Here is a 16,923-nt window from a genome sequence, read left to right on the forward strand (position 1 = left end):
TCTTTTTTGCCTGAGTATTTCTATCAAGTGAATTCCTGGAGGTATAATTTGTAGAAATGTTTTGAAAGATGAATGAGAGAAAAGGGAAATGTGTGACCCACAAAAGTGGCCCCCCAGTGGTGGGATCAAATGTGGGTGCTCTGGGGAGGCCTAAGGACTCTGTCTCCTGCAGGTGTCAGGATGTTGAGCTGGGTCCAGAGGGTGCTGCCTCAGCCCCCAGGGACCCCTCAGAAGACCAAGATGGAGGAGGAGGAGGAGGGGGCAGAACCAGAGCCAGAGGTGGTACCGGAACCAGAGCCGGAGACTGAAACCGCCCCCAAGGAGGCTGAGCGAGGCGACGAATCCCTGGTAAGAGACTGAGGCTGAGGGAGGGCATGCGGGCCTAGCGGCTCAGGGGATTCTCACTGTGGGTCAGCTGCCCCCCAGGGACTTTCCACGGGGGGGACTCCAGCTCATCCAAACTCGCCAGTTCTGCATCCCATCCATTCAGGAGCCTGATGACAACTAATCCAGAAGCTCAATTACACAGATTTGATTTAGGTTCTAATTGATGCCAGGCCTGGGTGCTGTGCTGGGAGCATGATGATGAATAAGGCATCGCCCCCAGGGCTTAGCAGACAAGTACCGGCCAGGTCATTCTACCAGCAGACAGGGGTGATGAGGAAATGCAGGGACCTCCAACACTGGGCTCAGTTCTACCCTCCCGGGAGGGCCAAACAAGTGTATCAGACAGAACTATGGGAGCTCAGAGGAGAGAGAGAATCATCTTAAGTTTGGAGAGTGGAAGCTGGTGGGGGAGTGCCTCCCAGACACGGTGGGCTGGGCCCGGTGTTACTGGAGATGAAGCAGTGGGGCGTGCCTGGCAGAGGAAGGGTGAGTCCTGGGCAGCGAGGGCACGTTCAGGAAACAGTGATTACCCCGGTATGGGGTTTGTGTGCATAGTGTTCGCATGCACACACATGTGTGCACGTATGTGCATGCCCTGGGTCCTTAGTGGTATGTCTGCATGTGCATACGCAGTAGCAAACTGTGTGCACGCGAACACACACGGTTTGCATGCATGTGTGTGCATGCACATACACATACATGTACATACGTGTGCACACATGCATTGGTGTCCCTGTAGTTCCATGTACATGTGGGGCATGCTGTGTGTGTGTATGCAAATGTTTCTGAGTCTGTGAATGTATTCATGTGTTTGTGCGTGCACATGTTTGTGTATCTGTGCATGTAAGTGTGTATGGACACACTTGTATGTGTCTGCATGTTTGGGTATGTACATATTTTGGACATCCGTGCGTGTCTGCTCGTCGGTGCATGTTCGCATGCAGAACTGCGTGTGCAGGCGTACATGCATATGTATGTTCGTCTGTGTGTGTGCTCGTGTGTTGATGCACACATGAAAGGATGTGCTCGTGAATACGTGTGTGTGTGTGTACGTGTGCGTATGTCTATGTGAGGGAGCATATATATGCACGTGTGTGTACACGCAGGCATCTGTATGTATATGCAAGTGTGTGTGTGCATATGCACACGTTTGTGTGTGTCTGATACTTGCAGGTATCTGCGTGTGTACGTCTGCATGTGTGCACATGTCCGTATGAATACGTCTGCATGTGCCCGTGTGCACGGGGTGTGCATGCACAAGCAAGTGCACACGCACGTGTGTTTTGTGTCTTGCACGTACACATGCACGGGTGGGCATACACTGGTTTCTGTCTGTTTATGTGTGTACACACCATCTCCGGGTTACTGCACATGTGTGCGCGTGCATGCACGCGTCTGTGCGTATGGGGAAATTTACGTGAGCTCGTACACGTCACGCTGAGCGTGCACGTACGCACACGTGTGCGCACGTGGCCGGAGCGGCAGGTGCTGCGCTGAATGCCGTCCCAGCTGCTGGAGGGGGATGGCAGGTCCGGCCCAGAGGAGAGGGAGAGCTCTGGCGGGGGCTAGGTGTGGGGGGTCCTCTCACCTCCCTCTCCCCGTCAGTTTGCTCCAGTCTTCCTCCCTGTTCTCAGCCCACTGGAGTGGGGCAGTTTCCTGGGGGGTGTGATAGGCCCAGGGGCTACCTTGGTGGGGGGTGCGGTGAGGGCCCAACCCTGGAGGAGGGATCCCTGGGGTCGTGAGGAAGGGAGCGTCCCAAGCCGAAGGTGAGCTGCCGGGATTTACAGGGTCGGTTGTGAGAACAGAGCTGCTTGGTCCTGTGGGGCGAGGGGGTCCGTCACAGGGGGGGTCAGGCGCTGCCCCTGCCTGAACCAGGCTGGGCTCGCTGAGGGCTTACGTGGTCCTGCTTGAACCTTCCAGCCACCTGAAGAGCCGTTGGAGGGGAAGGAATTGGCTGCAGCTGACCCAGACCCTCAGGGTGAGTGCCGGAAGCCCAGGTTGGCGGGCAGGGTGCCGGGGAGGAGTGTGTTCCCCTCAGGACCTTGCCGCGTCCACAGGCTGGCGGGCCCATTTCACAGACAAGAAACTGAGGCTCAGAGAAGTTGAGGCCTGGGCTCCTGGGGAATTTTTAGCTGAGCTGAGCTGGAACCCTGGCCTTCTGACTCCCTTGGGGCTCTCCCCTTGCCCCTGCCTCTGCCTTGACTTTCCTAGCAGGGTAGAAATGGGCAACTCTGAGGTTCCAGATCTAAAGTAGGAGGGACTCTTTTCCAGAAATCGGGGAGGCTGTCCCTACTCTGCCTACATCCCTCCAGGCCCAGGTCGCCGTGGTTCCCGAAGTGAACAGGTACTACACCACCCTCCCCTCTCCAGGGGCCAGCCCCCCTATCCCCAAAAACTAGGGAGCCACTTGGGGGTGGGGACTAGCCTCGCTCTCAGGTCACTAGTCGTTCACAGACAACTGCCCAGATGCCCAGAACATCCTGGGAACTGGCTGAAGGGAGCCTCATGCAATGGACAGGGATCTCCTGGGCCAAATGGACAATGGGACCAAGAGAAACAGCGAGTGGGGGCCAGAGTGTTCTCAGTGCTTGGGAGAAATGCAGATCCAGTGTGGCCAGAGCTTCCCATTTTCCTAACTGAGCCAGAAATCCAGACTTTTAGATGACATCTGAAAGTTGGCTCATTTTAGACCATTAGTACTTATCCAAGTGAGCCTACCTGTGGGGGGCTAGCCTCAGGCAGTGAGTCTGTGACCCTCCCATTGAGGCTGCCCAGCCTCAGCCACAAGGAAACACCCCACAGGAAACTCTCAACCCTTCTGGAGCACAGGATGTGTGCCAAGTATAAGAGGGGACCCCTGGAGCCAGGCTCAGGGGAAGCATGGCTGCTTTATACCCAGCATCTGATGGGAGTGGGCTCAGGATAGCCCTGGACATACCTGGCCTCTCCAAGGGCCGGTGTTCCCCATTTTCCAGAGTTGAACACAAGACTCGGGGGGAAAGTGGCATATCTGAAGTCTCACAGTGGGGAGATAGACGTTTGGGATTCAAACCGATTTCTTTAGGACACCGGGGAGGGCCCCCTTGGACCAGGGAGGGGCTGGGGACCTTGTGGGTGAGTCTGTATCTCTGTCCCTCAGCAGTTCCAGCGGGTGGGTGCTGAGCTGGCTCAAGAAGGGCATGGAGAAGGTCATCCCACAGCCCGTCCCCAGCAGCGGGCCAGCTCAGGGCACTGCTGCCGGCTCGGAGGCCCCTGCTCAGGTACTTCCGGGGCCGGGAGCTGAGGTGGGCAGGGTGGGAGGCCATTGCATCTGGGCTCTCTGTCCTCATCTGCCCATCTGTCCTGGCAGGCAGGAGCACAGACGTCTGGGCAGTGCAGCGCTGGGGGCTCAGGTAAGGCCAGGAGGCAGGACCGCTTTTCGGGGATGGGACTGGGGGAGCTTGGGATGGGCCCTGCCCCTGCAGAGAGCCCACAGGCGGGGGACTCTCATCAGACTGGCCCCGGATTCCAGGCTGGGTTTGAGTGAGGCTGACCGGAGGAGGGGGTCCAGGCGGGCTTCTTGCTGTTGACCACCCTCCTCTCTCCTGCAGGTGGACTCGGGGAGGCCCCTGGGGCCCAGGACACCAGGTGAGTCCTCATCCCTGAGCACTGGTTTGGGAACCATGTGTAGTGTGTGAGCTGGGGGGAGCAGTGTGCCCAGAGCTGAGGGTCTTGGGTTCAGAAGCAGGTTCCACTACCACCTCAGTGTGTGACATTGGACTTGCCTCTCATCTCTTCTGGACCTCCCTGTTCCCATCCATAAAATGGAGCCAAAGGGCCCTATGCGTCCCATGGTTTGTTGTGCTGATTTCTGGGAGATCCCAGAAGCAATAGCTTCGGACTTCTCAGACTTGACCAAGGTGGGCAGCTGCCTTGCCAGGGAGGGAAGCGAGCTGAGTGAGAGTTATGGCAAACAGGGGAGCCCACGTCCTTGTCCAGGAGGGTCCCTGTTCAGCTCCCGCTGCCTCTGCCTCAGAGGAGTTCAGGCCCAAAGTGGCCAATCCTCCAGTTTTTCAAGAGAAGCTAGAAATTTAGGTTTTTATGTAATCCTTGATTTTTAGCTGTTGCCAACTAATTGAAAAGTTTTTTGAACCCTGTGGACCCCCAAAATAAACCTGAAGCCTCCAGTTTGCAGTCTCTGCATTCATCTTTATTCACCCCATTCATTCCTGCCTTCCCTTATTCATTTGTTAGACTGTTGGGTTCTTGAGGGCAGAGGTTTTTGTCTCACCGCTGTTGAACCCCCGGCGCCCAGCACAGTGCCTGCCATAAGAAGAGGACTCAGCACGGAAGGGATGAATGAATGAATGTACTCTATTCATTCACTCATTGTTCTAGCTCACAGTCTATTTCTTTTTGTCTCCTGGAGGCAAATCCCCAGAGGATTTGCCAGCTTTCTTTTGGGCCAAACCTGGGGGGATGGGTTCCCCTGGGAACATGGAGCTTCCCTGAAGACGGAGGGGCTACCTGGAGGCCAGATGGATCTGGGACCCATTTGCCCCAGGACCAGCTATGTAATTTGTGGGGCCCAGTGCAAAATTAAAAGGCAGGACTCCTTTAAAAAAATTAATAAGAGTTTGGGGTGCCTGGGTAGCAGAGTTGGTTGAGCGTCCAACTCTTAGTTTTGGCTCAGGTCGTGATCTCAGGGTTGTAGGATCGAGCCCTGCTTCAGGCTCCACACTTAGAGGGGAGTTTGCTTGAGAGTCTCTCCTTCTGCCTCTGCCCCTCATGCTTATGCTCTCTCTCTCTCTCTCTCAAATAAATAAATAAATCTTTTTTTTTTTTTTTTAAGATTTTATTTGTTTATTTTAGAGAGCGAGAATGAGAGACAGAGAGCGTGAGAGGGAGGAGGGTCAGAGGGAGAAGCAGGCTCCCCGCCGAGCAGGGAGCCCGATGCGGGACTCGATCCCGGTACTGCAGGATCATGACCTGAGCCGAAGGCAGTCGCTTAACCAACTGAGCCACCCAGGCGCCCATAAATAAATCTTTTTTAAAAATTTAAGTTTAAGATTGTGATAAGAGCATGAAACCCAAACTGGGCCCTTCTAAGTATCGGGCCCTGTGTGACTGCCCTGCTCCCAGACCCATGGAGCCAGACCCTGTCTGGGCCAGACACGGGGAGCCCCCCATGCTGCATTCACGTTCCCAGGCAGCCCCTATTCCTCACCTGCTGCCCAGGTGGCCGGGGCTGGGCCTGTAGTTCTGGCCTGGTCCAGCCATGGGTCAGAATTTGAGGCTGGCTGAAGTTCCCCCCCTTACCTGAGGCCCTTCCAGAGTATCCAATACAAGGTCTCCACTATGCACAATGGGACCAGAGGTGAGGAAGGGCTGGTTGAAGCCTGGGACTCCAACAGACGTTCAGGTCAGTGTGACTAGGCTGTTCCACTGACCGCTGGCCCCTTTGCAGGTCTGGGCCCTGGCTGCTCAGGTGGCTTGAGCAGAATCTGGAGAAAGTGCTGCCTCAGCCCCCAGAAACCTCCAAGGTAAGTCAAGGGAAAGGGGAAGCAGGCAGATGACCACCTGGGAGGCTTTCTGGGGCCCCAGGAAGGACCCAGCAGGCTATCCCCACCCCCTGGGACACATAGAGGGGGTATTATCCTCCCTGGAGGGTTCTTGATGGAGAGGAGTGACTGCAAAAAGTAAGGGGGCTCATAGGGACAGATGAAGCCCTCTGTCACCTGCCCCACCTGCCCTGGGCACAGCCAGCCAAGGGAGGGAATGCACAGGGCTCGCTTTGTTCCATGACCCCACTCCCTGTTTCTGCTCTAGGACTGGAGAGATGAGCCTACAGATGCTGCCTTGGGCCCAGGTACAGGGAGGGGAACTGGGAAGGGCTGCCCGGCATGGTCACAGGCTGGGCTGGAGGTGCAACTGGGGCCTGAGGGATCCTGGGGGAGGACCTTAGCCGTCACCCAGGCTCACTGGGAGTGGGCTGTTGTGGTGGGCCTTGGAACCCCTCCCCAGTCCAGGTTGGAAAGCCAGTGGTGTGGGACGGTCTTGTAAGGTCTTAGATAAGCGCCTTGAGCTTCCTGGGTCTCGATTCCATGTCTGTCTGATGAGAGGGGTTGTTGGAGTGGGCTCAAGGGGCTCCCTACTCAGTCATGTGTTGGTGCCTCGAATCTGGCCCCCAGTGCCCATGAGGGGTCGCATGGAACCCTGCCTTGTCCTCTTTAGACTCTTGCTCTCCCCGCTGCGTAGAGCCCCCAGAACCCACCTTGGAAACGGAGACTGTGCTGCAGGCCCCGGAGAGCCCCTGCCTCCCCACAACTGGCCCCCCGGAAGCCAAGGAGGAGCTGACCTCAGAACCCCAGCCCAGCTCCCAGGCTTCCTCCCTGCTGCCCCCCGGCGACCCTGCCAGGTGAGCTCCCCAAATGCTACACCTTTCCTGGGGAGCAGGATCAGTACTTTGCCCCAGCCCCACACCCAACACTTCACCAAGCTAGTTTTTTTAAAATTAGACATATGCCCCCAGGGGGAAATTTAAAGGGATTCCCAGTGGCCCTTCCCCGGGCAGCCCCGTCAGCCACTGTCCCCCCACATGTTCTGTATGCACACACGAGCCGGGGAATCCATTTCTCCTTTAGCCAAACACATGTATCAGACAACAGCAAGATCTCTATACTGCTCCGCAGCTTGTTTTTTTCACCAAAAAGTGTCTCTTAGAGGTGGTTTTATACACATGGGCCTGCTTCATTCTTTCAGCAGCTGCCGAGTGCCCCATGATGTGGCTGCACCAGCTTTTCCTTAGCCATTTGCTGGCCATTTAGGTTCGTTTCTACTCTTGCTATGCTCGGTGGCCTTGTGCAGTAAATCTGTGGGGGTAAATCCGAGGAACTGGAGTTGCTGAGCCAAAAGATGCTGCCTTAAAAATCAGGATACGTGTCCCCAAATGCTCCTGGCCTGGCAATGTGGGAGAGACCTGCATGCACCTCCAGGGTTGGGGGGCCGCTGAGCTACCTGCTGGGGTCTGAGCGGTACCCAGAGGTTGGCCTAGGGAGGCCAGGGAGGAGGGCAATGGTCTTTGGGGCTGGAGACCTGGGTTCTGGTCTGCCTTCCGGTGGGCTTGCTGTCTGCCGTGGGAGGGACCTGACTCTGGTCTCATTTTCCCCACAAGCCCCACTGCTTAGACATGGCCTGTTCTCTCCCACATGCAGGTTGATGGCTTGGCTCCTGCACAGGCTGGAGATGGCCTTGCCGCAGCCCGTGCTCCACGGGAAGGCTGGGGAGCAGGTCTGTGCTGGGCTGGGGGAGTGGGGCATTGGTCTTGGAGCTCAGACAAGGATGGGTGGTCTGGGGGCAGAGCACAGAAGGAAGAAGGGAGCCTGTCGTGGGAGCATAGCCTGCCCATCTGCTCAGCTCACACTTCTTCCACACACTCTCTGAGGCACCTTGGCCACAGGGCTGCATGGGCTTGTTAACCGGGGGTCACAGTCAGTGGGGGAGATGCTTCCATGGAGGGAAGAGAGGATGTGGGGTGCAGAGGAGGAGCTCCCCAGGAGCATGAAGGAAGGCTTCCCGATGGAAGTGGCTTGCAAGCTGAGACCTGAGGGAGAAGTAGGATGGGGGTGGGTAAAAGTGAAGGGGGGTGGTATAGGAAGAGCCCTTCAGGCAAAGGATCAGCATATGCAAAGGCCCAGAGATAAGAGAGGCCTGGAATGTTCTGGAAAGAAGTGGGGCTTGCAGGAAAGCAGAGGGCCCTGTGTGCATTTCTGAGAACCTAGAACTCCAACAAGGGTGGGTGAGGGAGCAAGACCTCTGTCACCTCTTTCTCTCCTTCTCCAAGAACCTGGCACCTGGGGGTGCCTGGGTGGCTTATTTGGTTTAGCGGCCAACTCTTGATTTCGGCTGGGGTCATGATCTCAGGGTCATGGGACTGAGCCCTGCTTCACTTCCGGCTCTGAGCTCAGCAGGTAGTCTGCTTCAGATTCTCTTTCTCCCTCCCCCCTGCTCATGCTCTCTCTAAATAAATAAATAAATAAAATCTTTATAAAAAAAAAAAAAAGGACCTGGCACCTGGCCGTTCTCCTTTGGAGACAATTGTATATCTTGACAGTAGCACCTGGAACTGGAAGGCGGGAGGCCTGGGGCCCAGTCCTGGCTGCAACAGGAGGTGGACAAGAAGCCTCAGGGCCCCCTTCTCTGCAGGCCGAGCCCTCAGGCTCTGTGTCCAAGTGGCCTCTGCGGGTGGCAGAGGAAACGCAGCTTTGGAGTTTTCCAAGACGAGGAAAGAGGGGCCTGGTGGCAGGAACACTGTGTCTATGAACATGCCCTCACAGAGGGGAGGGGCTCCTGAGGACAGGGCTGGGGCAGGGGAAGGTGTGGTGCTGGTGGGGAGAGGCCTCGCCTGAGCTTTGAGGCAACCCCCCAGGAAGGCTGGGAGGAGGTTTTCCCCACACAGAGAGTGGTAGGTAGGCAGGCCTCTCAGGCAGGGGGCCCAGCCCAGGCAGAGGAGCTGGGTGGGGGGACCCAGTGGTGATCCAGGGAGGGGAGAGCCTGGAGCAGGGGGTAAGCTCTGAGGCAGGAGGGGAGAAACAGGCCAGAGAGGAGCTGGGAGCATTGGGACCTTCTGTGGGTGTCCTGGTAGGGGATGAGGAAAACCCTCTTGCTTCTGTGTGTGCTGGGGGGTGGTGGGAGGAGGGAGGCTGGTGAGGAGACACGTCATTTCCCCCTTTTTCCCCATGCAGGAGCCTGACTCCCCTGGAACATGTGACGTGCAGACGAGTAAGTGACAACTTAGTGGATCCTCATGGGCATCTCGGGGAGAGTTGCTTGGTCTGAGTGCACAGTGGGCCGGTCCCTGGCCAGGCCTGGACTTGCTTGGGGGGTTCAGTCAGGGCCTCCTGACCTGGAGCTGAGAGAGCCCATGCCCTGCAGACTTCCCCTCAGGTCAGCCTGGCCCAGGGCCAGATGGTGGCTGGAGGCCCCTCCTAGGGGCTGAGGAGAGACGTGGTGGGGGACCAGGCTTGCAGAGAAAACAGTTCTGAGGCCAAGTTGGATGGACCCCCTTCCTCTGGGAGCACCCAGAGAGAGCCCCCCACTGCTTCCCTGGGCCAGTGGGTTGGGCTAAGCAGAGTCCCTGGGTGAGGGGGGAGGGGAGAGGCATGGGGCTTCCTGGGGGAACTAGGTCCCATAAACTCTGGCTGTCTTGAGCCCGGAGGGTTCCCCTCATCTATGGGTGGGATGGGGAGCTATGTGCTGCCTTTTATCCTAGCCCCGCACTAGTATCAGGGGACGGACGGAGGCCGGGAGGGGAAGGCCAGGGTCCCAAATCTGCCCTCCCTTCATTTCATGGCCTCAGGAAAAGCATGCGGCATGCAGGGCTTTTATTCATTCACAGAGGTCACAGAGGGCCTGCTATGTGCCAGGCCCGTGATACGTTCTAGAAGTGAGCAGAGCAGAGTTCAGGGCCTGTGGGCGGTGGCCCTCCTCCACCCTGGACATGGGCCCTCAGACCCTGGGCCTTAGGTGTCCTCTGGCTGTCCACCCTAGCTCCACTAGGCTGATGGTGGTCTTTCCAAGCGCCCTGCGGGTGAGGATGGCCACCGCAGCCTGGAGCGCAGCCGGGCCGGCCACCGCGGACCTGGGGTCTGGCCGCAGGGCCGCGGGGCCGCGGGAAGAGATGGGATTTGTATGATGCTGAGGTGTTGTGGGGGGCAGGCCTCAGCGCAGGGCTTGCTTGCTCTCGTGGAGACCCTGCGTAGAGCAGTGAGCCCCATATGGCTGTTGGGCTGGCAGAAACACAGGGATGTGCCCAAGGTCACAGAACGAGTTGTCACAGTGTGGCGACGAGCATCCATGTGGCCTGGTAGCCATTGTGGAGAGAACGTTCCCTGGAGCAGGGGCCCCGGAGAGCTCTAAAGACAGAAGCCCTGGCCCCCTCTTCTCCTCCTCTCTGCTCCCCTGGAAGGAGTTCGGGTGCTCAGCCAGCTGTCGACGGGGCCGCCCCGCGAGCGCAGAGCGTGTGGGGCGTGGGTGGGCGCGGGGCTCCAGGGCCAGGAACCCTGTGTGTTGGCGCCCCAGGGCTGCGGAGCAAAGGACCGCAAACCCGGCGCCTGCAAACAGCAGAAACGCGTTCTCCCAGCGCTCAGGACCCAGAGGCCCAAACTCGAAGCCTTGGCTGGGTTGGTTCCTGCTGCCCTGGGGAGAAACCATCCCGGGCCTCTCTCCTGGCTTCTGGTGGCAATGCTCCGTGTCCTACTGGCTTCCGGCTGGCCTCTGGTCTCTGCCTTTTCCTATCTGTCCAATCTCCTCTCCTTTCTCTTGTAAAGACCCCAGCCAGGGATGTAAGGCCCACCCTAAATCCAGGCTGAGCTCATCTTGAGATGCTTAACTAATGACATCTGCAAAGACCCTGTTTCTAAACGAGGTCACCTTCACATGTCACAGGGAGTAGGACTGAATATATGTTTTTTGGGGGGACACTGTTCAACCCATGCTACAGGATGAGACCAAGGGGCTGGGGGCCGAGTGCCCTCCCCCGCTGCCGGCTCTGCCCCCAGCCTCCCTCCCCATTCCCTCACTCACGTACCTGCTCATTCATTCCCTCCGCCTGCCCACCCAGCCCCCCACCTTTCTGTCTTGTTTCAGGCGTGGCGGCAGCGGGTGGCCTCTGAAACAAGACAGAAGGGTCCTGGGAGAGCGCAGATGGACAAACGGATGGATGGATGGAAGGAAAGAAGGGTGCCCTGAAGACCTGCAGGGGAGGGGAAGAGGAGGCTGTCGACCCCGCGCCCCGCTTGAACAGTGACCCCCCGGCTGCTCCCCACGCTCTCAGGCAAGGCGAGGGGAGCCAGTCCCAGAGCCGCCTCTCCGAGACAAAGGCCGGCCCCTTTCCACGGAAGCAAGGAGAAGGATGGCCAAGGGCAGCCGGTGGGATTCAGGCTAGACAGCAGGAGGACTTCCCACCAGAAGGCTGTGGGAAAGCCTGCGGAGGACTCTCTTTGAGAGGTCGCTGGCACAGCCTTCAGCGTGGGGCCGGGCACCCAGCTGGTGCCCCCACGGGACACACTTTTTCCCAGCAGAGGATCCCCTTAGGCTTGGCTGTGTTCTCTCCCTCGAAGAGTTGGAGTCCACCAGTGGACAGCAACGCATGCCTTTGCTGACATTAAAAAGCATAAATTGGCACATCACAGCTGTGATTGCATGATGTCCTTGCTTCGGGTGAAGCTAATATGAGTACTCAGGTTCGAAAGATGGGCGGGTTAATGTGGCAGATGGTGCAGGGGGAGCAGGGAGGAGGAGTTTGCTAGGGATCCCGAGCCGATTGCCCTGGGCCCTAGCGGGTTCACAGATGTCTATGTTTGGGGCACGGAAGGATTTTCAATATTAGAATTAGTTGCCAACATCTAAAAATCAGGTGGCGTTGCAGAGGAAAAGTCTGGTTTCTCTCAGAAACGGGGACTATCCAGCTATGATGGACCCGCGCCATGCTTGTGAGGACAGTCTGATCAGCAGCTGCCTCCTGACGGCGGGGAGCACGCTCCCCCTCACCCACATACACTGTCTCCCTGGCCACACGGGCCTTTGACTTGGAGACCCCTGAGGTCCCAAACTGGCGGCGAGGGGAGGGCAATGCGGGAGAGGGAATAAAGTGAGCAAATGCCTGGAGGTGGGAGAAGGAGAGTGGTGGGTACTTCCATGAATCCTGAGTTCTTGATGCAGAAGGTAAAACTAGAAAAGCTGGGCCCTGATTTTAGGGGACTAGGTTGTAGGCATTGGGGAGCCTTTGAAGGTGGTTGAGCAGGGGAAGGACTTCAAAGAGACTGAGGCTGAGCAAGCGTTGGAGGCAGAGGAAGCAAAAGAAGCAAAGGTTCTTGATCTTTGGGCCACATCCAAAGCATCTAGGACCCAGGCCTGCCAGAGAGGATAAGCCAGAGCTTGGGCTTTGCCAGCAACCCAGGCCTTGGCCTAAGATCCATGCCCCCAGCCTCCCTGTTTGCTGATCCTGGGAACAGGAGCTCCTTCCCCAGATGCACCTGATGACCTGCACTGCTGGAATCAGAACCCTATTCAGTTGCCCTGAGGGACATCTGAAGCTGGCAGAGAGGATGCCGGCCAGGAGGTGGTGTGCCAATGAGGGATTTCAGGAGCAAAGTTTCAGCCCAGGATGGAGCAGGAGTTTCCCCATGGGAGCTTGAGCACCCACAGTGCTTCGGTGGCCCCATCTGTGACCCAAGGGTGGGGCCCTGGAAAAGCCAGGAGAGCTATGAATCAATCGGATGCCTACAGAGAGGGTCTTGGAACCCCGCCCCTGGGTCGGCATGGCAGAGAACCCTGTGCCCGCCCCTCCTGCCCAGTGCCGTGGCCACCGTCCTCTTCCCAGAGCCACAGAATCTTTGGCTGTAACATGGGGACAGTATAGGGCACGGCTCACAGGCCTGGCACAGCCATGGAAGGAGGAAAATCTTGTAAAATGCTTACTCTCTAAAGAGTACCCAAAAAGAAAGGTTGAAAAAGAAAGCAAGGATGTAAACAAAGATGGCATTGACTCTTCAGAACCCAAATGCTGGGCTCATCCAGTGCCCGTTACAGAGAGGCCCCCATGCCAGGGAGACACTCATGGGACATATTTATCGCCTGGGATAGCACACCAGGGAATCGGCAGTCAGGAGACTTGGCAATGCCTCTGATATCCCGTGTGGCCTTGGACAAGTCACTCAGCCTCTCTGAGCTGGCCCTGTGGTTTATCAAATGGCGAGAGTACTGTTCTCCCCATGCAGGGTTGCTGTGAAAGCTAATGAGCTCACGGGCCAGAGGTTGTCCTGTCCCCTGGATGTTCCCTGCTATGTCAGGTGGGGACTTGCACCCCAAGTGGCTGCTCAAGGCAGGGATGCTGCACCATGACCGGACGATGTTCTAGAATGACGTGTATGGTGTGCCTCCCACTGGATTCAGGGCCACGCTTGGAAGACCCTCCCTGGTCAGACCCCAGGGGTGTTTGTCGGGCTGGAGGAGCCAGGACCAGCATGGAAAAGGCTAGTTAGTTCAAGATGTGTGGCTGGGGGGTGGGGGGGACTCTCCTGGAGGGCAGGCTGACCCTTCCTCTGTGAGGCAGGATAATGTCTGTACTTGGGAGCTAGAGGTGGGAGCAGGAGGATGCAGCTCTCAGAAAACAGACAACCCTGAGCCGGGCACAGGGGAAGCACCCTGCAAAGGAAGGTGTTAACCTGGGTCTCAGTTTGCTCGTCTGTAAAATGGGGAATAACATAAAAGAGGGAAAATAAAATGGGGAGTAACAATTATTCCCAACTCAAAAGGTTGGTGTGAGGACTCATTGAGTTAATCCATGTATGTCACTAAGTACAGGGCCAGGCACATAGTAAGTGCTCAATAAATGTAGCTGCCATTATATTATTATTATTATTATTATTATTTCTACACCATGAGCAATAATTCCCAGTCACAGAATAAGGTGTGAGACCAACTCCCATTTAAAGTCGCTGTTCATAATTTCATGCTTGGTTGAAGGGCCAGCCAAGACCTGGAGCTTTTTGGGAATGCCTGGGATCCAGGCAAATCTCCCCACTTCCTCCCTTTCTCTTGCTTGTCGGGGGGCTTAGGTTCCTGATGAGACTCCCCTATGCCCACTTCTGGCGAGCTCACAGCCCCACACTGTTTGCATTGTCAGGGACCTGGGTACATGGAGAAATAGTGAAAATGACCAATTCCTATCTGAAGGTTGGACCACCTCTACCAGAAAGTCAATCCCCTTAGAAGCTGGAGCCTCTAGGCCCAGGAGGGAAAGACTCCTGGAAGCGGGAGCTGAGGTTAGGAGCCTGTAGTATGCTGTCACCAGTGGGCGGCATCTAGAGAACAGGCCGGGGGCAGGCTCTCTCTGCATCCCCCGGGACAGTCCAGGCCACCTTGCACCTGCATGTGCCAAGGCGGACCCCGAGCCTGGATCTTTCATATCACCCGCAATGCTGTGGTTCTGCTTTTGCACAAAACTCCAAGAAGGAGGCCCAAGGGGACACAGAGGCTAACCGTAATTGAAGCTCTATCTCAGGAGGAAAAAGAGGGGGAAGACGGCTGGAAGGAGACAAGGTGAATGATCATGCGCTTCAGCCTGTCACTTTAGCACTGGTCTGGTTGCTGAGGTTCCCCGGATAATGGTGGTGTTTCTGCTGCTTGGCTGAGAGCTGGCTCATGGCGGTTGATGGCCAAGGCCCCCCATGCGGTCCCTGGGACTCAGAGGCCCAAGCCCACTCTCCCCCGTGCCCTGTGTCCCCTGCAGTCTGCATCCTCCCTGGAGGCCAAGAGGAGCCTGATCTCATCCTAGAAGAGGTTGACCCTCACTGGGAGGAGGACGAGCATCAGGACGGTGGCATCAGCCCGCAGGGCTCAGAGGCAGCTCCAGCTTATGAAGAGGAGAACGAGGCTGTGGAGATGCCCAGGTGGGAGCCAGAGAAAGCCCCGGAAAAAATGACTGGGGAGATGACAGGCACACGGTAGAGAATCCCAAAGGTACCAAAGGCCATAGAACAGGATTCAAACCTGCCTCCACTCCTTCTCCTAGCTGCACTTTGCTCTATTCTTTCAACAACCTACCTTGAGTTCTTTCCACCTTCAGTGCATAGAGAGATCTTCCATTGTGTGAATGTGCCAGAATTGATCTAATCTGCCCACTGTGGGTGGACATTTATGATTGTGAAATTGTGTTATAGACAATTTTGCAGCGCTCTGGCACGGATGTCCTTACACAGCCATGTGAGTAGATGTGCAGGAGAAATTTCCAGAAGGGGGGCCACAGGGTCATGGGTCACTGGAACGTGTGACAGTGGTATGATTGCCCACTTGCCCTCCATAGGGACATCACGATCTTTGTTCCCACTAGTGATCTTGGTGATAGCCTCTCGAGCTGGGAGGTCTCAGGTCCTCAGGCCCATGGCCTACGTTGTAAAGGTGGGGAAACTGAGGCCCAGAGAGGCTCAGGGGCTGACCCAGGGTTGCCACTAGGACGGCGGGGGCTGGGCCGGGCCCCTGGTGCCGTGAAGAGGCCTTGCTGCCGGAGGGAGCCCAAGGCTGCTCAGATGGGGTTCCCCGGGTCAAGTCTTGGTTGAGAAGTTCAGCTCTGGTGTCAGGGGTTGCAGGACATCTTCCTGAAAATGGGGACAGGAGCTGGACTCGGGGTGGATCTGCAGGTGGGCTTACTTTCTGCTTCTGACCTCAACTCAGGGAACTGCCCCGGATTCAAGAGGAGAGAGAAGCTGAGGAGGAGGATGGAGAGGAGGAGGAGGAAGAAGAGGAGGAGCCAAAGTAAGGCGCTGTGTGTTCTCCGTCTTCCCCCCAAGGATGACCTGGGGAGGGGTTACAGTGAGGGGCAGGGGCTTCTGGGGTGGGGGTACTCCTTCCTTTGTTCTGTGATTTGTGTTGCTGGGCACTGACCAAAGAGGCTGGGGAGGCTGGGGGTCCCCCCGTGCTCAAAATGACCTGGGACTCATATGGCCCACCACTTCACAGCCTCCCACACCCCTACACACCCCTACACACACACACACACTAGAACGCAGCCTCCTTGGGGGTGGGGGTTTTGTCTGTTGTGCTCACTCCCATGTCCCTAGATCCTAGGTGCCAAGTAAATGTCGACTGAATGCATGGCTGGAGGAGTGAAGGGGCCCCTGCAGTGGGCTCACAGCCCTGTCAGGAACAGAGCCAGGGCATAGGGCTGTGTCCCCCTCCACCCCACCCACAGCGGTCCCATGGGGGCTTTTGACACCATGTAGGCCACCCTGGATTCTGTCCTGCTCATGAATGGTTGATTCTCCACCCCGATCCATAAGGATTTCACATGAACGCACAGAGAAGTCAGTTAAGATAATGGTTAAAGAATGGCGATCAGAAACCACTAAAAGTTATAATCATCAAACTTGCTAAAAGACTAGATATTAATTATTCCAACCACTAAAAAGAAATGATAATTATGTGACATGATAGATTGTCACCATGGTGGCAATCATATTATAATCAATAAACGCATCAAATCAATGTGTTGCACGTCTAAAATTTACACAATGTTCTATGTCAAACATTTCAATAATAATACAAAAGACCACTAAGAGGGAGAAGATTTTTAGCAATGTGGGATGGACAGAAGGACAGACAGAGAGGGGGACCCACGGGGAGATGGAGAGCAGGCAGCTGGACCTGAGTGTGGAGCTGGGGGTGAGAGGTTGGAGATGTAAAGGCAGGAGTCTGGTCGCGTAGACAGAACTGGAAACCAGGGGGCTGGAGGAGATCCTGGGGGAGCCAGTGTGGAGAGAGGAGAGGCCCAAAGGCCAGATCAGAGCCAGGGAGTTTTGAGGAACCAGAAAGGCCCGAGGAGGAGGTGCCAATGAGGGGAGTGGGAGACGAGAACAGCGTAGAGCCTGGGGGTTTCGAAGAGAGCCTCAAAAGCAGCCCTCATGTCCGGGGACAGTGACAATGCACCTGGTGGACATGGAGGGAGATGGTGCTTCAGAGGCAGGGGGCCAGGTTGTGAAGGCCTTGGACTTGCTTTCC

General features: G+C 56.6%; 1 protein-coding gene across 1 annotated transcript in view; it reads left to right on the forward strand.

Annotated features, from left to right (window-relative positions):
• Positions 1-6: 6 nt before the first annotated feature.
• Positions 7-16,923, forward strand: part of CNGB1 (cyclic nucleotide gated channel subunit beta 1) — a 60,703-nt gene continuing 43,786 nt past the window's right edge. The window contains exons 1-13 of the mRNA XM_035025106.1: positions 7-348; positions 2,308-2,365; positions 2,659-2,731; positions 3,527-3,647; positions 3,737-3,779; positions 3,978-4,014; positions 5,834-5,909; positions 6,196-6,235; positions 6,625-6,784; positions 7,581-7,656; positions 9,111-9,147; positions 14,660-14,819; positions 15,601-15,681. Coding sequence (XP_034880997.1) covers positions 130-348; positions 2,308-2,365; positions 2,659-2,731; positions 3,527-3,647; positions 3,737-3,779; positions 3,978-4,014; positions 5,834-5,909; positions 6,196-6,235; positions 6,625-6,784; positions 7,581-7,656; positions 9,111-9,147; positions 14,660-14,819; positions 15,601-15,681 — 1,181 coding nt within the window. The 5' untranslated portion in view covers positions 7-129. The remainder of the gene's footprint in view (positions 349-2,307; positions 2,366-2,658; positions 2,732-3,526; positions 3,648-3,736; positions 3,780-3,977; positions 4,015-5,833; positions 5,910-6,195; positions 6,236-6,624; positions 6,785-7,580; positions 7,657-9,110; positions 9,148-14,659; positions 14,820-15,600; positions 15,682-16,923) is intronic.

Source organism: Mirounga leonina, unplaced genomic scaffold (assembly GCF_011800145.1).
Source record: "Mirounga leonina isolate KUSES-001 unplaced genomic scaffold, KU_Mleo_1.0 Mir_180, whole genome shotgun sequence".
Taxonomy (NCBI): domain Eukaryota; kingdom Metazoa; phylum Chordata; class Mammalia; order Carnivora; family Phocidae; genus Mirounga; species Mirounga leonina.